This window comes from Taeniopygia guttata, chromosome 4A (genome assembly GCF_048771995.1).
Source record: "Taeniopygia guttata chromosome 4A, bTaeGut7.mat, whole genome shotgun sequence".
Lineage (NCBI taxonomy): Eukaryota > Metazoa > Chordata > Aves > Passeriformes > Estrildidae > Taeniopygia > Taeniopygia guttata.
Window position 1 is genome coordinate 14,698,438 of NC_133029.1, and position 20,836 is coordinate 14,719,273.

A 20,836-nucleotide genomic window follows, 5' to 3' on the forward strand; every position below is an offset into this window, starting at 1 on the left:
TGTCCCAGAGCGGTGGCAGGGCAGCTGCAGTGACAGGCAGGAGGGAAAGCAGACAGAGCAGTGTGGGCACAGGCTCAGAGCAGACCCTGCTGTTTGCAGCTCTGCCTACCATGGTTTTCAAAGGCAAATGGGGATGGTTCTGGGTACTGGCAGCCCACAAAATATAAGAGCTTGATTTTCCCCCATCATTTCAGATGCCACCACGTCTCTCATGGTTGTCAGGTACAACGGTTCCCACTCAGTGACTGTGAAAGCCCCATTAGCCCCTGAAGAGCAATTTTCCACTGTGCACGTTTTCATAGGCTGGCAGCTCCGCTCTCTGAGAATTAGTAATAAGAAATAAGCTCTTGCACAGTCCTAAACCCACTGTTTCTAATAAAGAGCTCTTTGCAGCGGCATCCCTCTCGTTGCTCTGATGTGGGACCAGCAGAACCTGAAAACACCACGGAGAGAAGGCAGGAGGAGCAGATCGATGTGGTGAGTCAGAGCTTTCAGCAGCCCCCGCAGCAGCCTCTGCAGGCACAGCTGTGCACGGGCCCGGGAGCAGCACCAGAGATGCCATCGGACCTCCAGGATGATGGATGGTGCTGTAGGGTGGGCTGGGTGCCATAGGCCCAGTCAGTGGCTCAGCCCTTTCCAGGCTGTGGAGGGAGCATGGAAATGAGAGAGGACCTGGCTGTATGCTCGTGACTGGGGCTGCAGTGGGGATGGAGGGACTGGTCTGGTGTCCTGTCCTGTGCAGACCTGCCTGGGGCTGGGGGCTTAGCCCTGACCCAGATCCATCCTCCAGCACAGTCCAGTCCTGTTCAGCACGTAACAACCTGCCTGGCAGACCAAAGTGGGATCTAATTCAGGCCCCACGCTGCACATAGTGGTGACAGGTCTCTCCTGGGACATGCTGGGACCTCACCCCGCAGCGAATGTTGCATTTTCTCTCTGTGGTTCTGCAGAAACCCACATGCTACTCACACTTCTGAGGCAAAGCAGAAACCCCCTCTCACATCCACTCGGAAACTTCAGCTGCTGATGGCATCTTGAAATGTCACAACTCTTCTGTCTTTTTCCACTCCCCATCAACAACTCTTCCATATGAGTCAGAATATTCCAGCTGTACAGTCACCCCTGGGTCAGGGCAAGCCCCTGCTGCCAGTGAGTGAGTGCCTGAATCCCCCATGGGACCCCAGCACCCTTGTCCTGCCACAGGCTCAGGAAAGAGCTGGTTCTCCTCAGACCTGCAGCCAGCTGTGACAGAGCACTGGCCGTGCTCCAGTGCAGCCCAGCTCCCGCAGCACAGCAGCACAGCAGCTGTGGGAGCCACTCTGGTCCCATTGCACTGGCCCAGTGTCCTGCCAAACACCCAGGACTGGCCTGGAGCAACACCATGGACGCTCTGCTGGGCCTGGACAAGCTCCTGCTGGGATGTGGCTCCTGCCCAGAGCCTGTGGCACAAACAGCAGCTCTGACCGATGCTCCTGCTAAGAGGTGCCTTGCCTGGGACCATGCAGTGACCTGCCAGAGAGGTGTGGGGTTTGGAGGCCCTGTGGGCTCTGGGGATGAGGGAATTGATCAAACAGGGCTGCAGGCATGTAGGGCTTGACCATGACCTTGAGGCAGATCAGACTGTGAGGGACAAAGGAGATGGCAACTGGACACCAACTTCATAGGTATAAAAAAGCATATGGGTAACACAGGTGTTCCTCAAGCAGCTCTTGAGACTCTGTTTTTTTATTATTATTTTTTTTGTGTGTGCTAATTCAGATCAATTTCTTCAATATATGATACGTTCTCACATTGACTGTGAGAGACTGACCTGGGCCAGATGCCAAACACACCCCAGAGCTGCTCTATCACTCTCCCTACAAGGTCCCAGTCCCCTTTAGCAAACCTGTGTCAGCTTGGGCTCCTCTCTCCATGGGGCCACAGGTGCCAGGAGCTTGCTCCAGTCATGATCTTCCCCTAAAGCCATGGCCTCCTTTGGGCATCTGGTCTGGGCTCCTCCCTAAACTGCAGGTGGATCTCTGCTCCCTCATGGACCCCTGTGGGCTACAGGGTACGAGTTCCATCCCTGCAGTGTGAGGCAGGGATGGGACATGGCTGAGTGTCAGGAGTCACTCACAGGGCTGGAACACGGCCCTGCACAGCCCCAAAGGCTCCCCAAGCCTGGCAGCACTGTACCCCATCCCCTCCACCAGCTGCCTGGACACTAGACACCAGTTTGTCACCTGTTCCCAGATCCAGAGTCATTTTTGTGAGTCCAAGAGCTTGGATTTGTCACTGCATTTTGACTCCACTGGTCCCAGCCTGCGACACAGCACAAGGAGGTTTCCCCTCACCTCTGTGGCTTCAGGCACAGCCTCAAAACACATCCCGAGGGACAACTGCAGGGCAGGGCTTCTCAGCTGTAAAGCACCCCAGTGCTGGCAGCAGGAAAAATAAATGCATCTCATGGTGCTAAAAACCAGTTTTTTTCCTGCAGGATAGCAAGACAGAGATTGTGGGTGCAATTTTCTGCCTGGAAAACTCCAAGTTTACCCTGTGCCTTTCCTGACTGCTGCACAGGGAAGGACCGTGCTGGGTCGGTAACACAGAAACAATGAATAGAGAAGCCAGTTTTCTAGAATAAATTAGTGATATTTAAAAACAACTCCAGCACAGGATCAACATTTCCACAGAAGTTAAAACCTCAACATTTTTTCATTAAAGAGTTTTATAAATATGTGTGTATATACATTAGTATAACTACTGTACCATACAGACACATCTCTAGATAACAGTTTTGAGGGCTCAGCGTTGGTCCATGCTCCTTATCTCCTTATGCTGTGTCTCAAGAGCACTAAAGTTCCAGAGGAAAGTTCTGAATCCTGCCCATCCTTGGCAGATTCTTGGAATACGCCTCTGCCTGCCCTGGGAGCCTGCCCCAGTGCCATCCCCAGCACCAGCAGGCTGGGACACGCAGCCTCAGGGCCAGGGAGGCCGGGGAAAGCTCTGCTGGAGCTGGAGGCTGTGGGGAGCCCCGCTGGCTGTGGCTCACTGCCCGATGGGGGCACGGGGCTCGTAGCCAGAGGAGGCAACTGGCCGCAGGGGCGAGGGGGGCAGCTGGCTGGGGCAGGAGGGGCACGGTTCTGGTTCTGCCTGCTCCGAGCAGCCTCGCTGAGCGGTGCTGTCACCTTGTTCTGGCTCAGTCCTGTCACCACGCAGGGTTTGGGGAGCACAGAGGTGCTGCTCTCCCTCTGCCTCCACACCGGCCAGGAGCTTCACGGAGCTGAGCCGGATCCAGTGCCCAGCCGTGCCAAGACTCTCCTGCAGGTACTCCTGCCTGCAGCTTCTGCTTGGCACGGGCAGAGGAAGGTGGCTGCCTGCTCCCAGGACTGGGCACTGGCATTTAGAATAAAGCTGGAGGTGCAGGGGCTGCCGTAGCTCAGGTATCTGCCTGTCCCTGTCACCTCTGTAGCTGTGTCCAGCCAGTCCCACTAGCACCAGCTGCTCTGGCAAATCATCCCCATCACCTGCCTCCTCATCCTCCTCCAGCTGGGAGGGGAGCTGGGAAGCTACGGCAGGTCCCAGCTGGCTGTGGGTGCAGGATGGCTCCCTTCCCTCCGTGCAGTTTGGGCCGAAGCCATTGGCACAGTAGCCACTCACACCCTGGGCCAGGCCTCGGAGGAGCCGTGGGACCGTGGCTGGTGCCTGCACAGCTGTGGGTGGCCCGTGGGAGGGGAGTGCAGTCTGCAGGAGCTGGGCCAGGGGGTCCTCCTCAAGCTGGAGTGGAGGCAGCTGCATGGTCACACTCATGTTCTGGAGAGCCTGCAAGGACAAAAGCAGTGACAGGGTCAGCCTCAGCTGGCCAAAGCCCTGCCAGCTAGGGGATTGTGGCAAACTGTGCTGGACACCAAGGGCTGCACTGCCTGAGACCCCATCCTCTGCTGTGACCCATGGCTGGCCAATGCCCTCCACCAGTACCTTCCTCTTGGGGACAGTGGTTCAGATGGCAGGGGGGGCACCTGGGTACCAAAATGGGCTTGGTGATGTGAGAGTTGGAGGAGAGGAGGTGCTGAGCCCTTGCAAATGCAGGGCTCAGCACGCTGGCTTGGCTATGGCTACACACAAGGTGGAGGCTGGAGGAGGATCATCACTCACCAGTGCTTTTGGGAGGCACGTCTGTGGAGAATTGGGAAAGATGTGCAGCCACATGATGCAGAACCCGGCCACACTTAGCAGCAGCAGCAGGAAGAAGGCACTCAGTGCAGCAGGGAGCCAGGGAAAACCTGCCAGGACGTCACAGCAGGCTGAGGGGTCACTCAAGCACATCCCTCCCACCCCACCCTCTATCAGTGTTTCCCATCCATGCCACGCTGGGATGTTTCAGGAGGCAAGCCCAAGGCAGATGACAAGAAAGCATCACCATGAGAGGTCCCCACTGGGCAGCACCGGGCCACAACCCTGACCACAGTGGCTGGGGGAGAGGTACTCACACCTCCACACGAGTTTGTGCTGTGAGCAGGACCTGAGATGCAACTGTGGCAGCTGAGTTGGTGAGAGTGCTCCCACCTGAAGGGGCTGCAGGGGTCAGCAGGCACTGCTCAGCCTCCCGGCTCCGCTCCCTGGCAATGCCCACAGCCGCCGTCCGCACACAGTACTGAGTGCTGGCCTTCAGGTGCTCAAAGCTGCAGGGCACTTCCTCACTCCTCCGCCTGCAGGGCGCCTGAAAGCAGATGGGACAGGTGCCACAGAACCCAGAGGTGGGGTTTGTGCATGGCTGCGCTGCTCTGTGCAGCCTCAACATCCCGCTTGCCCCATGGTCCCTCCTCCTGGGCACCTCCAACCCTCAGTTCTTTGCCCCAGGAGGCGTTCAGGTCCCAGAGCATCTCCTGAAACACCTGTGGCATCACCTTTCCTCTGAAAAGAACCAGCCCAGTTCTTCTTGCCCAGGGGAGGGAAGTGATCTCCTGCCTCGCTGAGGTGGGAGCCCCAGACTGGGGGTACAGAGCACCTCACACCTGCATGCACAGCCAGGGCTGCAGCACGGGCACCTGCACCACTGCAACCTGCAACCCCGCACCACCTCACACCTGCATGCACAGCCAGGGCTGCAGCACGGGCACCTGCACCACTGCAACCCCGCACCACCTCACACCTGCATTCACAGCCAGGGCTGCAGCACGGGCACCCGCACCACTGCAACCTGCGATGGTGGCTGTGCTGCACCAGGAAAACTTGTGCAAGCCCTGCACCTCTTGGCTCTGCCCAGCACCCCACACACCTGCTGGACAAGCAGCTCCCCCTCGTAGAGGTGCAGCCAGTACCCCAGCTTCAGCAGCACTTGGTTGACTCGCTTGTAGGAGCCAGTTCTTCTCTTGTAGGGTGTGAGTGGTGTGGTGATGTTTACGCTGAGAATTTGGTCCTGGAGCAGCAAGGACAATTTGGGGGGGCCAACAATTGCTGTAGGGAAGGGGAAAAAAATTGAAAATTAAGGCCTTCAAAGGAAGGCAGACATCTTGTTTCTCTAGAAATTATATTTTTCTGTCTGACATTCCCCTCTCAGAGCACAGAAGCTCCTTGGGTTTTGCCTGATGGCACTTTGTGCTCTGAAACCAGCTCCTGAAGATTTTCTAGCTCCAAGAGACTGCTAGGATTTTTGGCCAGAACAGCCAGTCCGTGACTGAGAAGAGGCACATTCCCACACCTGGCAAACACAATGAATCACCAGAGAGTCTGTCTCTGTGCCAGCTTGATCCCAGACCATGACAGGGGAGGAAGGTGAGCCTTTCAAAAGCCAAGCCTGGAGGCATATCCTCTTTCCTGCCCATCCCGATGCATTTCCCAGAGACCCAAATTCTCACGGTGCCTTGCTGGCCTGGCATCCTACCAATCACCTCACTGTGTCTCCTCTGTCCTTTTGCTCTTCACCCAGCCCTCCTCCAGCAGCCCTGCCTCATCCCTTTCCTCTGCTGAGGGCTCTTGACTCTTTTGCCTCCAGTATTCTAGTATGCTTTCCCGCTGTATCCCATCAGATCTCTCCAAGGTTCCCTCTCCCCATCAGCCCCCCAGGAGGAGCCCAGCTGGAGGAGCTCCCCAGTCCTTACTGTCTCTGTACAGCTGCAGCTCGCTGGAACTGGCCCACTCGGACTGCTCACCTCCGGCCACCACTCTCACCCGTGCCCAGTAGATATCATGAATCCTGTCAAAATGCAGCTCACACCCCCAGGAGTTTCTGCTGTTCTCCCCACAGGCACCTGCCTTGGTCCAGTTCGAGGTTCTGCCCAGGGAGAAAGCACAGGGATTGCTTCTTTTCAGCATCCTCCCAGCCCAAAGGGAGGGAGGAGCAGATCCTCCCAGGCACCGCCATCCTGCCCAGGTGGGGAGTGGAGGAAAGCCCGGCTATCAGCCAACAGCATCCCGGGATGTGTGAGGAGGGGGGTCACCAGCAGGCTGACTCCCTCCTGGGGACAGATGGCATCTGGCACTGCGCCCTGACCTGTGCTCTCCACAATGAGAAGACACACAGCTGTGGAGGGAGAGCCCCCCAAGGAGTTGAGGCTGTTGAAGCTCTGAGGTACGAGGGAAACTGAGTGAGTGGTGACAGCTTGAGCCTCAGAGAAAGGTGACAGCGTGGGGGGGTGGGGTATTATCAATACAAGGAGCAGATAGAGTCTTCCTCTCAGTGGTGCCCAGCAAAAGGACAAGAGGCAGTGGACACAAGTTGAAATACAGAAAATACTATTTAGCATAATGGGGGGAAAAAACCCCAACAAATTCAAAACCCCAGGCCAAAAGCAACCCCTTAGTTTGTTACTGGGAGAGTGACCAGGAAAGGGACCAAGCTGTCCAGTGATGCTGTCCTGAAGTTGTTCAAAACTCACCCGGACACAGTCCTGAGCTGACCTTGCATGTGCAGGGGGTAGGACAAGCCAGTCCCTGCCAGCTCCACTGCTGTGTTACTCTGTGGCATTTACTGCCAGACAACGTCCTCTGGCTGCCAGGGGTCCCCAACAGCCTCTGCCAGGGTGTAAGAAGACCAGAGCCCGTCACCCCCTCCTCCCCACCTACCTGTTCCTCCACTCCACCTCGTAGGTGGCAGAGCTGGGTAAGCTGGGGTCTGGCTCCCAGTGCAGCCGGACGTGGAAGTTCTGTGCCTCCAGCCTCACGCGCTGTGGCCTCAGTAGCATCCCTGGGGAGGGAGCAGGGGGGTGTCAGGCAGTGTCCTGCAGGGTGCCCTTGTGGCCGGGGCACAGGTTTCCCAGCTTCAGCCCAGCATGGGCAAACACTGACTACAAAGCAGCTGCTCAGCACCTGGATCCCCCCAATTCATCACACACTGAGAACACCCTCTCCATGCTGCTGCCAAAGCAGAAACACAGCTGACAAAACAGGAGAGACAGCACCCTGACACAGCTGCTGCTGACCCTGGGGCTTTCATTCTCTTCATACCTTGATGACCACTTGGGCCTCTCCTCTTCACAGGTACCTTCAGTAGGTCTGAGAGGTGTCCCTGTGCCTCCTCCTGCCCTGCAGCCAGGGCCCCCCGAGACTGTGGTGACAGCTTCAGCACTGGCTTACCCTGGAGCAGGGAGCAGCTGGCCAGGGAGAGCAGCAGGAGCGGGGCAGGGCTCATCCTACCACAGCCCGTCCATCTCCCCGCACTGCGCTGCCACGCCGGGGGCCATGGAAAGGGACGGGTGTGCTGGAGCTGTTCTGCTACCCACAGACATGGCGGGCTGCTGGGACCTGGGATTAAAAACAGAAGCTTCAGCCAGTGACACTGCCCCATGGAGTCCACATGCCTACTGTAGCACAGAGGTGACCACTGTGGAGGGGCAGGGGACCTTCTGCTGCACCCTGGGGGTGCAGCAGGGCAGGTACCCTCAGGGCTATGGTGGTAAGTGAACCCCCAGGGACAGTGGGCAGTTGCCACACTGCTCTGGCACTATGCACTTGCTGCAGCAACCTTCTGTTGCACCCACCTGTGGCACCCCGTGGTGAGGAGCCATGCTGCCTTTGGCACCACGATGTGAGTCTGAGAAAGCTCCTCACTTGAGAAAGCTCCCACCACGGGGGAGGTGACTCAGCCAGCTCCGGGCATGACTCACACTGGCACAACCTGTGACACCACCGCCAGGGCAGCCCCAGCCGTCTCACAGCCTCCCTGGTACGGGAGGGCACCCCAAGGCAAAGTGGGGCACAGTGAGGGACCCTTCTGGGCTGTAAGCAGAGACCTCAGACTGAGCCCCAGCAGCGGCTGATCCCGCTGGGCGCCTGCTCCTGACACCTGGCCAGTCCCTTCTTAGCTTGGCCTTGCCCCACCGTTCAGCCACCAGGAATCTTTCCCTGCTCTTGCCGGTGACGGAGGAACCTTCCTCTCCTGGAGCAGACATGCAAGGGCTTTGAGGCTACCAACACCAACCTTGTGGTTGTGGGGACACATTCCCCTGCGAAGGTGGGGAGCCCAGGGCCACCTCCCGAGGCAGAGGCGTGGGAGCACCCCTGAGCAGATGGGACACCGGTGGCGCTGGCTCACCACTGTCACTGCTTCTCACTCTTCCCATTTCACACCGACTTTGCACTGTTACAAGCGCAACCACCTCAGCATGTGGGTACAAAACATTGCCCCCCATGTCTTCTCTGTCCCTTGCAGCATTAAGGGCTTGGAATGAGCAGGAACAGACAACAAGCAGGGACGTGTAGCTGCAAGCTGTGGGCAAGGGCTGAGGTGAGACCTCTGAAACACCAGAGCCGAAGCACAGGCATTCAGCTTAGGGATTCCCCCCACCCTGAGACCAGCAAGGACCCTCCTGCTTTGCAACAGAGCCCATTTAAGGAGGCAGCACTTCTGCCTGGAGGGAGAAAGAGCCTCCAGGGTTGTTCCTGGAGCTTACAGAGGCACAGAGCTGCGGAACTGCTGGAGACCCCAGGACCGGGTGCCTGTGCAGGCAGGGACAGGGCTGCTCTCACTGCAGAAGGCAGCACAAGGGAGGCAATGCTTCCCTGAAGCAGCGAGGGTGCCTGCAGGCCAGTCCCTGCCAGCCCCCCTCTGAACCCCAGCACATCCGTTCCCCTTGCCTTCGGCCAGAGGAAAAATCCCAGCAACTCTCCCCTTGTTGTGGCACTAACTGAGACTGGGGATTAACCCCCTCTGCTCTGCACATCGTCTCCTTTGTCTGCATCCCCAAGACACTACCCTGAAGCACCAGCACTCCCCCCCAGCTTGGATCCAGCATTTCCTCTCTTCCCTCCTGCCGTACCAGCAACCCACCTCACCAACCACACTTAAGCACAGCCCTCAGCTCAGCAACCTCACGTTTGGCTCCGAGAGTTCATTGGAAGCGTCACCACGGTCTGCTCAGCTGCCAGGCTTCCTCCAGATGGGGGACAGTCTGTGTTGTCTGTGCCACCACGCTGGGAGATGTGATTTGACTTGGGTGGTTTTCACCTCCTTTGCTGAGCCGGGGTTTGTTGTTTTTCCTGCCTTGCTTCCTCGTTACCAGCGTGCCAGCTGGGCACGAGTGCTCAGCAGTGCCCTCTGCACACCAGAGCTGAGGCACAGCCAGACCCAGCACATCATCCCAGCACCCGGCACTACCCGTGCAGGGGACAGAAAGGAGCCAGGGGTGACACCTGACAGGGCAGACACAGGCCAGGCCATCCCAGCAAAACCAGTCACAGGTTTTATCCTTGCCACAACCAGTGCTGCAGGCTGGGCACACAGGGCTGGGGCCCTTCATTTTGCCCTGGAGACCACGAGAAGACTTGCACGTGGCTCTGCACCACCTCAAGAGCTCCTGGCAGCCCACTGGGACAAAACACAGCTGGACTTGTGCTTCCCAAGAACTGTGCAACCATTGCAAGGCTAACAGAGCCATTGGCAGCGGCACTGCGGGGCTCACAAGGACCATCCAGCTCTGCCCAGAGCCCAGCAGTCACTGCTGGCCTGGGCATTCCAAAACAAGAGCCCAGTGGCCACGTGCCACCCGGGGGGCCAATGCCAACATCTCCACTGCTGTCCCCTCCAGCACTCCAAGGGCCAGCAGTGCTGGGCAGCCCTGACACACCCCTGGTAGAGATGGGGCTGGGGCCTGGCAGGAGCTGGAAGGGAGACAGCCATGAAGAAAAGGACACACAACCACAGCAGACTGGACAAGCTCTTTAATACCTCCCTCAATCAAAACACCTTGTGCTTGCTGCCTGTTCAGATGAACCATTCACATTGCTGCCCACGTCTGCTCCTGGGGCAGAGGCCAGGCAGCTCAGCAGGACAGGCAGCAAAGGATACCAGTCAGGCAGGATAATCCCTCCAGAGAGAAGGGGAAAACACAAACAGGAGACACTTCAGCCACTGCTAAAATGCTCCCAGCTGCGCTTGACAGCTGCTCACACCACAGAGCCCAGCACTCACCACACCTGTAGTGTTGCTGTGGCAGGCCTATGGTTCCCCCAGCCCCCTCTCCCTTTTGGTCAGAGGGTGGGGGAAGCCCGCAGGAGCTTAGGAGGATGGTGGAGGCTGGAAAGTTTGGGTGCAGCAGGCACAGTCTGGCCCTGTGGGTAGGGTCGGGCCAAGCAGGACCCCCTAGGCCCAGGGAGCCCTGAGGGGTGCTGCACAGCTGCCCCCAGCAATCTGTAACACGTCCTCTGCTCAGTTCTCAGTGCTTTGAAAGCAGAAGGGTTACAGAGCTGGCCAACTCCACGGTCTGGAAAAGGTGGGTGGGTGCCACTGCAGGCAGGATGCAGGCAGGGCATCCTCAGACTGTGGCACTGGGGCTCCTGAGGGGTTTGGGAAAGGCAGGTCTCTCCCTGACAGAGGGTGCCACAGGGATGAGGACTCCAGGGGTGATGGTCCAGCTGTTCCTGGGCTGGAGGCACCATCAGCCACTCCCAGCAGGGCACAGGGCGATGCAGAGGGAGCAGACAGTGCCGAGAGATGGGATCAAGCATCAGCACTTGTCACTGCCTCTGTCCCTGCTCCCAAGGTTAAACCTCCCCCGGTACAACCCATCCTCCAAAGGCTTTCTCCAGGTACCGGGCCACTGCCAGCGTCAAGTGGTCATTGTAGGCGGCTGCCACCAGCTGGATGCCCAGCGGCAGCCCCTCGCTGCCCAGCCCCAGCGGGCACTGCGTCACCGGCAGGCCCAGCACGTTGAAGATGGCTGCAAGAGAGAAGGTTGGATGGATTAAAGGGAGCTCAGTGACTGGGACACATCACTGCCTGGCTCTCCCACCCTGGGCAGGCAGCTCTGCCATACACAGCACCAAGATCCTGGGAGCTGGTGCTTCATGCAGCACTGCAGAGAAATGGTGACAAGGGACATCACTGGCCAGAGATTCCCAGTGCCCACATCATGTGTATAGACAGCATCCATGAGTGATGGCACACACTGTGGCATCCCAAATTTGGCACATTCCTGCCCCAGGCACCAGCCCGCCATCACTCCAGAGAGCAAGGCAGCACTGACACTGGCACCGAGGTGTTCAGACCACATGGGAAGCACACAGGGAGCCCCAGGCTGTACCCCAAGGGACGGTGGGTCTTGGGTTCCTGCTAAACCCCAATATCACACACAAGTCAGACCTGCCCTGCTGTGGACAGGCCCCTTTGGCAAAAGGTACAAGATGCCACACAGTATGAAGAACGCTGACCCTCACTCCACCATCTGGAGCAACAAGACACCTCTCTGTGCTGCACAGCCCACCGTCAGCAATGCAAACACTGGGTACAACACCCCAGGTGCCAGCCCACACTGCTGCCATGGGGAGACCATCTTAGTAGCCCTACCTGCAACCCCCACAGGGCTGCTAACCTGTGTAGGCAAAATTGAAGGGCATGCAGATTGGGGAGTGGTGCTTGGGGGCGATGGTGGGGTGTGAGGGGTAGAGGAGCACTCCATCTGGCCCCAGCAGTGCTTCCATCTCCTCCTGTAGGCTTCTCCCCATGCTCACCAGCTTGGCCTTCCCACTGACGTTGAGGTTCACCAGCTTCTCTGTCAGTCCCAGGGCTGCAGCAAAAGGCAGAAATGGGGACAAGAGCATATGAGAGGACTGTGGGCTGTGTGGGGCAGAAACACAATGCCCAGCCACATGCAACATCCTCTGCTTCTGGGGTGGCCCCCCAGTATCCCTTCTTGCCAGTAGCCACAGCAGATTGCCTCTTCCTTCCAGCTTTTCCAGCTAGTGGGATTGAGCAGAGCTGGCAGAATGACCCCAGCACTCATTAGACAGCAGCACAACTGCACTCATTAGGGTTCTCTCGTACCTGCTGCTATGAAACAAGACCAGTGCAGGCTGTCACTGAGCCCTCTGAGCCCCTAGCAGTTCTGATGTGGCTCACAGCAGAAGTGAACTCTGCCCCCAGTTTCATCATCCACACTTCTTCCCTCAAGGTACCCACTCCCATTTATCAAAGATCCACACTCTTGAGCTTGCATGCAACTCTAAGACAGGGAGTGTCATTACAAAACTAGGCTGAAGCTGCTCAGGGCAAGCCCTGAGTTCTTTCACTGGGCATTGGAAGCGTAATACCTGCATTTAACAACCTGCCCACCCCACCACCGCCTCTGCACTTCCCAGGGCCCCTGCCAGCATTACCAATAGCTGGGAGAGTGTGAGAAGACATCCCCACGAGCCACTTCATCAGCTCCCACAGCGGCCACACTGGCTTCCCGTGGTCCCCCAGCAGGTCCGTGAATCTTTGTGCCTCCTGTAACACACCCACTCCCCCCGTCAGCACAGCCACCATGCAGCAGGGAGGCACAGGCTGGCACTGGACAGTGAAATTCTGGTTATCCCATTATCCCAATGAGAGCTATTCCCACTGTCACACAGGAGATGTCCACCAGGAGCTCCACAGCTCTGACATTGATCCAGGGCAGCAACAGGAGCATTTTTCCCTGCTAGAGACAGCAAGAAGGGAGAGCCCAGCCAAAGCAGCACCCAACTAACACAATGCAAGGTGTAATGTCCCAGAAGCATTTCCTCCTGTGATACAACAATGGGATCTGGAAGAAGGAAGCAGAGGAGCCAGACAAGACCTCCTTGGTGTGGTGGGGCTGGACTGTTTCATCACTGCCTGTGTGCCAGGAATGCACAAGTTACGACACTCCCACAAGTTTATTTTATTACAAAGTACTTTCCTGCATGCACAGCAGCTGCAATTCCAGGGAAAAATAACACAAGCAGGACTCCTGCTGGAAAGCTGCTAGTCCCCTGCCTGTCCTGGCATGCCAAAGGGTGTTAACCCCAGCCTACAAGTCAGAAGACACAGCATGGGGCAAAGAGCAAGGCAGGATGCCCCCTGCTTGGCTGACTTACCAACCTGCATGGAAAAGGTCAATGTGCCAGAACAACCTCCCCGCTCCCTATTACCACATTGCTCCTCTGCTGAGAGCCAGGACCTCAACCCACAGGACAGCAAGGGAGAAGGAGCTGTGCAACTTTAGGAAGAAATAAAAGGAGGATTGGGGGGGTACATGCAACAGGGAAAGCCCCTGGGTAGGTTTGGACAGCCTACAGCTCTCCACAGCTGGCCCCAAACAGCTGTTTCTTCCCTGATGCCTCCAAAGTTGTGCCTTTGTCAACTCATTCTGACACACCTGCCCGTCACTGTCCTTGGATGACATCATGGCTGACCAGATCTGGAAAGAATACTTCATCTTGTGGATTGTCACATGCTGAACCTGGACCCCGAGGTCACTTTCGAGGTGCTCCACCACCTGAAGGGAAGAGCAAGGATGGGCTTGTTTCCACAAAGATTTGATGCACTGCCATCAGCCAGTGGAAATTACAGAGAAGAGTAAGGGGACCTACTCGCAAGATCTTCCCCTTGTGTCTTCTTCACCTCTGAAGAAGTTCTTTCTACTTTTTGACCGCTGAAAGCACAGGACTGGGATGCAAGGTTGCCTCCCCAGCCCTTGATGCCGCCAGCTCCTGCAGGAGCCACACACAAAGCAGCTCTTTCCCCTCCCCAGGCCTCCTTTGAGTGGCCTCCCAAGTTCTATCTTCAGGCTCACACCGGTGAGTACCATCCTCTTCTGCTTCCTACCTTCTTTTGGACCTGCAAGATCTCCTTGTCCACAGGTGATACAAAAATGGACCCGCCGTCATGATCCATGCAGTGGAATTTGATTTTCTCCAGCGACACTTTCTCATTCAGTTTCAGCCTGGAAAAGGAATGGTGCTTTGTCACAAATCCATCCCCAGCTCCTCTGCAGCTGCTAGAGGTTCTCACACACTTGTTATGTGCCCTCAAGAGACCCGGGTCTGTCCCCCAGAGTGACAAGACACAGATACCTACTGCCCACAACACATTCAGCTGCTCACCTGCCCCCTGAGTCCCATCAAGTTTCTGTTGGGAAAGTTCTCATTTCTCCAGAAGCACCTTGTGATTACAAACCCTGGCTGCAGGCAAGGCTGGGACTGAGCAAGAACGAGGGGAAAAGCTAAGTGGTAATAGAGAGAGCAACTGTGTGCAGGCTGTGGCAGAAGGGAGGGCTGCCCCATGTGCCCCATCTGTGCCCTGCCCCTCACTGGCACACAGCGTGCTTGCACTTGACTGCACAGACCAAGAACTGAAGGAACTGAACTGGCCATGGTGTGGGATGGAAAACTCCTCATTCAACAACAGAAAGAAAGGCACTGTAACACCCAGGAGCAAGGCCAGCCCCTCCGTGTGGGACAGAGCTGGGAAGCAGCTCACTGTTGAAGGGGGAGATATCAGTCTGCCCATGGCTGCCAGTTCCTGGGAGCACGTGCGTGGTGGGAAAGGCAGCCCCAGCAGCCAAGGTCCTGCTGAAGCCAGCAGCAGAGGAAGGAAATCAGTAACAGGCAAACTGAGTGGGGTGCAGACCTGTCTCATACGAAGGACTAATACATTGTGAGGAGCAGAGAGCTGCTGACTCCAGCTCAGCAGCTTGGAGCAGTGGGAAAACTCACTTGCTGACCCCAGGACCGGCCATGATTCTCAGCACAGGCTCCAGGTCCTCTGCGTAGCGGCACATGGGCCCCGTGCACAGGTAGCTGGTCCGCACCCCCTGAGCGTTTGGGAACTGGCCGTCGTTGGGCACCACCCCTGAGGGCACAGAAGTCAGACACCACCCCGAGTGTCACCTGCAGACAGGGACAGCCCTGCTGGGGCGTCTCTGGGTGCAGGGAGATATGGTTCCCCAGGGATTGCACACCCCACAAGCGCTGATGGCAAAGTGCATGGGGTGGGGATGGCAGGAAAAGCACTCAGTGAGGACAGTGAAAGACAGAGAAATATCCAGCAGATCCCAACCTTGTGAAAACATCCCAGGCTGAGGAGGCAGTACTTGGGTAAACCCCTGCCCATCTCCCACATGCCTGGTGTTCTGCCACCAAAAGCTTCCCAACTGCCAACCCCAGCTGTGCTCCCTCAACAGGCTTGTCCCAGCAAGGGGTTACCTGACTCCTTACAGCAATCCCACCAGTGAACAGCATAGGGGTGTCCTGAAGGGGCTCATCCCACAGCCCCCATTCCACCTCATGGCATCTCTGATGTGGGGAAGAGGAAGAGCCCCAACACCCCCCTTACCTGTTGTGGGTTTATGGCCAAAGACTCCATTGAAGAAGGCAGGCATACGGATGCTGCCACCGATGTCAGAGCCCACACCTATGACTGAGCAGGCAGCTGCCAGGACACTGCCCTCCCCACCTGCACAGGAGAAAACATGGCAAAACCCCACAGACTTATGGTGCAAATCATCCAGGAAAGCAAGAACACCTCACAGGGAGGGTGGGGGCCTAAAAAGCAAGAGAGGTGGGGAGCACCTTGGCTTTAGTGATGAGTGGGGAATAGCTGAGGAATGCAGGCCAAAGGGATTTTCCTGCTGAAGTACAACAGAGCAAAATGAAGCAATGCCAGATGAATCACACAGAAGAGGCAAAGCAGCTAGACCTCCCAACAGCCTACAGCAGTGCCCAGGAAAGAGGCCCATAGGCTCTGCAAGAGCCCAGGAACACGTTAATAGCTGTGTGCAAAGACTTGGAACTCCCCTTGCTGCATTTTAACCTGCCACTCGTGCAGGACCATGCCGAGGTGCTGGTGTTCACCTGAGCTGCCGCCCACAATCCTCTGCAGGTCGTAGGGGTTGTTGGTCCGCCCGTAGACCTTGTTGCTGGACTCGTACCACATGCAGAGCTCGCTGCAGTTGGTGACACCCAGCGGGATGGCACCTGCCTGCTTCAGCCGTGACACCACGGTGGCATCTGAAGTGGCGACCACGTTGCGGCGGTTGACCAAGCCAGAGGTGTTGGGCATCCCTGTGGTGCCAAGGCCAACAGGAGGGAGGCATCAGGGCCAGTGCCCCGAGACGACCCAGTGCTGTGAGAAGCAGGCTCCCTGTGAGGGCTGCTCCTCCGAGGCACCACAGGCCTGTGTGCTACAAATGAACACAAACGCAGAAGCCCAGGCAGAGCTTGCTGCAAACCAGGGAAAGGGAGACTACTTCCCTCCAAGCACCTGCCACAGCCACCCACCACTGTGGGGAGCACGTCAAGACCTGCAGAGACACAAAGATAAACCCACCGTAGAGAGAAAAGGCCTCCTTAACGGTGACGGGAACTCCCAACAAGGGGAACTTCTCCTCCAGGCAGTCATCGGCAGGAGCCTCGGAAAGCAGCTTATCGACCTGCCGGGCTTCCTGCAGGGCCTCCTCGAACCTGCAGCAAAGCACCCGGCGATGCTGTGGCTGCATCAGCGAGGAGCGGCTCCCCGCGGGACGGGTGGGCAGGAGAAGTGGGGACAGTGGGGGAAGTGAGGCTGCCTGCTCTCCGCCGGTGGCGGCGCGGTGCAGCGGGGCCCGGAGGCAGGCAGGCAGGCGGGGAGCCGCTCTCTCCCCGAGCAGCTCACCTGTCCTTCACCACGGCATTGATGAGGGGATTCACCTCCTTGATCCTCTCCACGTACGCCTCCACCACCTCCACGCACGCCACCTGCGCGGGGGGGGGCACAGCGGGTCCCGCCGTCAGGCGCGCTCGGCCCGGGACCCACGACCCGCGCTGCCCCCCCCCCTCCGCGGTGCCCGGGTGGTACCTGCCGCGCGCGGAGCAGCTGCGCGAGGCGCCGCGCGGGCAGCAGCAGGAGCGCGCGGCGCGGCGGCGGGACGGCGCGCGCGGGACCGGCGGCACCGGCGGCACCGGCGGGCGGCGGGAGCAGCGCCAGCAGCGCGAGGCAGGCGCGCGACAGCAGCCGCAGCAGCAGCGCCAGGCACCGCTCCGCCCGCGACAGCGCCATGCCGGCCCGGCCCCGCCCCGCCCCGCCCCGCCCGGAACTGACGCCACCGCGACCGCCCCGCCCCGCGTTGCCATGGCGACCGCCCCGCCGCGGCCTGTGCTGGTGCCCGTCCCGGTGCCCGTCCCGGTGCCCGTCCCGGTGCCGCCTGCCCACGGGCCGCACCGGCCCGCACCGCCCCCCCCCCCCCCGCCCCGGGAACGCAGCGGTGCTCGGAGAAGCGGGGCAGCTGGCAGCTGTTCAGTCCTCGCGGATTGACTCCTGTCCCCATAGATGGTATCCGGTAATTTTGACAGTTTTTGGCGGCAATAGCTTTTGCTTGATCTTTTGAAAGCATAAGCATTCTGATAAGGGCAGGCACATTTTGATGGTAAAATGCGTGTGACAGCTTTGCCCGGGCAGAGATGTCAGCGATGATGGCAGTTTCTATTGCCATGTCCAATGCGTCCGCTTTCCGTTCCCTGCTGTGATGAAATCTGGCTGAGCTCTGTCCCGGGCACAGCCTGCGCTGCACCGGGAAAGAGACGCTTCCCTTTCCTCCACAGCTTGCCCGTCCTCATCTAAAATCTTGCCCTCTGGGTCAGACTGTGCACACAAATGCTCCGTTGGGTGTCTAACGTAAGTTAAGAACTATCAGTTTAAGTTTGGCATCAAATTATAATGGTCTTTTGCATTATAAGCACTGAGCCTCATTCTTGAGCTTTTCCCTTGTAAAATGCAGCTATTATCACGCTTATTTTTAAACATTCTCTGAGGTGTTCAGGTGCTTGATTATGGAAACAGGAAGAGCACTGTATAATCCTCAATCCTTGGGCAAAGGAATGGTAATGTTGGGGGAAAAAAATGTCTTTCAAAGCAAGGATTTAAGCAGCATGCTGCATCTCTTACTGCATCTTACTACGTCTCTTCCCTTCCACATAGTTGGCAATTGATTTATCAGCACAAAGCAAGGCTGCAAAGGAATACATTCCTTTTGAAAATCTTTTTTATGACCGCAAAGTCAGCATGTCAGCATTTATAGAACAGTCTGCAGCACACACACTCTGGAAGGCCATCGGCCGACCTCTGTCCCCTAAAACCTAAGCTGACATCGAAGTCATCTTGATAGTAGTTATTTTTTCACAGTCTTATCAAGGATACTTCTTTTTCTCCCTGCCGGAGAGGAGAGGAGAGGAGAGGAGAGGAGAGGAGAGGAGAGGAGAGGAGAGGAGAGGAGAGGAGAGGAGAGGAGAGGAGAGGAAAAAGCTGATAAGGGCTCCCTCAGTGCTCAGGAGTCAGTCAGGTGTCCTCTGTCTTCCAGAGCTAAAAGAGTAAAACTCTGAAGTACCCTCCTAAATTTAATCTCAACAATGATTTTGTCAGTTTTCTTCCTCAAACTCTTGGTGGATTTGCTGGTTTCCCCCCTTCAAATTCTGCCCAAATGTTGGCAGAGAGGACTACAACACAAAATATTTCTGTCCTGGGTCTCTGCTTCTGTTGCTGCTCTGCAGAAAACTTCCTAAGCTCTGGCATTTTCTTTGCCATGGAAAGTGTCTTCCTTAATTTTCTCTTTTAATATTTCAAGAACAGAGCTTTGGAATTCACACTGATCAGCTGCTGCATTGCTCTCTGTGAGCTCCCCTTGTCCCTGCTCTCCCGTGTCACACCAGTGCTGTCCCAGATAGCAGCTCGGGCTGCTGCTCCGTTAGGTCAAGGTGAGGAGTTTCCTGGGAGCCGAGCAAAAAGAACGGCTGCCAGAGCTCATGATAACCCAGTGGAGCTCTGTTTCCATGAAAAATGGAAAAAATAGGATACAAGGTGCTCTAGAAATAAAGCAGTATGCTCTGGAAAACTAAGGTTGAAGTGATTTGGACTGTTTTTCAGTTACCATAAGCAGCCAACCGAGCAAACACCACCCTGGATGCACACTAGGAGAGCAGGTAATAACAGTCTGATTGCCAAGAGCATGGGGGCTCAACATACAGAGTGAAGCTCACCCATTCAGACCTGTCCCACCAAGGGACACCAGCTGCTTAGAAGAAAAACATCTTTCCAGGTCTTGCATGCCAGGAGTTTATGCTTGTCATTATCCTCAGTCATTTCCTTACTACCAAAGGCTTAAAAAACCGCAAGAGGTTATCAAGGACACACGGAAAGCTGGAGTGGTTCTGCTGGCTGTGTGGATGTGTGTTGCAACCACTAATTGCCTGGGAAGCCATGGAACAGGCTTGGCAGCTGTGTGGGAGGCTGGTGGGAAGAAGAGGTGTGCGCTGATTGGCAGTACCACAGTCTGGCTGCCTCCACAGTGTTCTCCAAAGCTCTTCTCCATCTAGTCCCCAGTGCACAAAAAATACCTTTTTGGAAATTAAAAGAAGAAAAATACCATGATAGCACAATTCTTTGTGAAAGGAGTCCTTTAAATCTTCTCCTTAAAATCATGCTTCCAAAGACACCTGGGGTTTGTGTAGCACATGCTGGGATGGGGGGGAGTGGGAAGGATATTTAAAGGTTCAGGTTTAAACACAGCAACTCAGGTGCTTAATTCTTAACTGATCCCAGAAAAAAAAGAAACAACAAACAAACAAAAACCAACACTGAATGTGATGGTAGTTCTTCAAAGCCTGCCCTTAGCCAGATCCACCACAAAGGGATTCTGTGCTCTGCGTTTCCATCAGCTGGCTTCTTGCGTGCTGGCCCGGGATCCATCAGCAGATGCTGGGCACCGTGCTGCTCACTCGGGGCTTGCAGAGAAGAGCTCTGAGCTTGCCTTGCTCTCGCTGAGCAGGGGGCCTGGCAGGGCACAAGAGGTCCCCAGCCCCAACACCTCATTCCCAGGAGGGCAGGAAGGAATCCCATCCCACCTGTGTGAGCACTGGCACTGCCAGGGTCTCGGGCTCTCGATACAGCACTGCCATGAGCTCCTCACCCGCAGAGCCACGGGCAGGGCAGCTCGGAGGGCTGAAGAGAGCCCTGCACCGCAGAGCAGCCAGACACACTGCCCTGGCAGCAGCCAGAGGGGACACGGGTGTCACAGGCCTTCCTTCTGCCGAGCACCCGGGGGTGGGGACCGTGCCACGGGAGGTCGCTCTGCCACCGCCGATCCGTGTCCCTGGCCCTGCCCCGCAGGGCCGCAGCTGTTCCCGCTGCACCGAGCCAGGGTACACTGTGTTCACTCCCAGTCCTTGATTAAACAAAATGTTTATGCGTGCCTCTGCTCCAGCAAACATCTTGGCGGCTGCGCGAAGCCTGTTTGCTGCTGCTGCTGCTGCTGCTCCGGCTGGAATTGGGGCAGGGTCTGTGCGATGCTTCAGGAGCCAGCTGGCCTTCCTGGGATGGTCCCCAGCCCAGGAACAGCCCATCTGGCCCAGTCCCTGCACCCCCAATTCTATTCGAGGCACCCTGTCTGCTGGGGAAGGCTGTGCCCCGCATCCCCTTGGTGCCGAGCGGAGCTGCTGTCCCTTTGGAAAGGCTGGGTGGGGACATGCTCTGCTTCTTTACCCTGAGAGTGTGACACCCACCTCACAAACCCACCACCCATTTCCCACTTCAAGCAGGGCTTTGAGGTGCATCTTGAAATTGCAAGAGCAGCTAAGACATTTCCTGGGCTCTGCAGTGCCTGCCACAGAG

At 57.1% G+C, this 20,836-nt stretch overlaps 2 protein-coding genes across 8 annotated transcripts; both read right to left on the bottom strand.

Annotated features, from left to right (window-relative positions):
• Window positions 1-2,606: 2,606 nt before the first annotated feature.
• Window positions 2,607-9,552, bottom strand: LOC115495252 (uncharacterized). 6 transcript variants are annotated; one of them, XM_030272736.4, is made up of 8 exons: window positions 9,293-9,548; window positions 7,426-7,722; window positions 7,045-7,165; window positions 6,081-6,253; window positions 5,258-5,436; window positions 4,546-4,699; window positions 4,135-4,262; window positions 2,607-3,801 (listed from the first exon to the last, which is right to left on the bottom strand). In XM_030272736.4, the coding sequence occupies exons 2-8, from the start codon at window positions 7,607-7,609 to the stop codon at window positions 3,028-3,030; spliced, it is 1,713 nt and encodes a 570-aa protein (XP_030128596.2). In that variant the 5' UTR covers window positions 7,610-7,722; window positions 9,293-9,548; the 3' UTR covers window positions 2,607-3,027. The 6 variants fall into 6 exon arrangements, with proteins under 6 accessions (XP_030128596.2, XP_072785303.1, XP_030128594.2 ...); XM_072929202.1 differs by having other exon boundaries at window positions 9,288-9,548; XM_030272734.4 differs by having other exon boundaries at window positions 9,248-9,548.
• Window positions 9,553-10,122: 570 nt separating this feature from the next.
• On the bottom strand, window positions 10,123-17,262 carry FAAH2 (fatty acid amide hydrolase 2). 2 transcript variants are annotated; one of them, XM_030272738.4, is made up of 11 exons: window positions 17,033-17,262; window positions 16,850-16,932; window positions 16,526-16,659; window positions 16,051-16,260; window positions 15,533-15,652; window positions 14,914-15,049; window positions 14,024-14,141; window positions 13,575-13,694; window positions 12,571-12,682; window positions 11,787-11,981; window positions 10,123-11,135 (listed from the first exon to the last, which is right to left on the bottom strand). In XM_030272738.4, the coding sequence occupies exons 1-11, from the start codon at window positions 17,231-17,233 to the stop codon at window positions 10,960-10,962; spliced, it is 1,605 nt and encodes a 534-aa protein (XP_030128598.2). In that variant the 5' UTR covers window positions 17,234-17,262; the 3' UTR covers window positions 10,123-10,959. The 2 variants fall into 2 exon arrangements, with proteins under 2 accessions (XP_030128598.2, XP_072785304.1); XM_072929203.1 differs by having other exon boundaries at window positions 10,920-11,135; window positions 11,926-11,981.
• Between the last annotated feature and the right edge of the window lie 3,574 nt (window positions 17,263-20,836).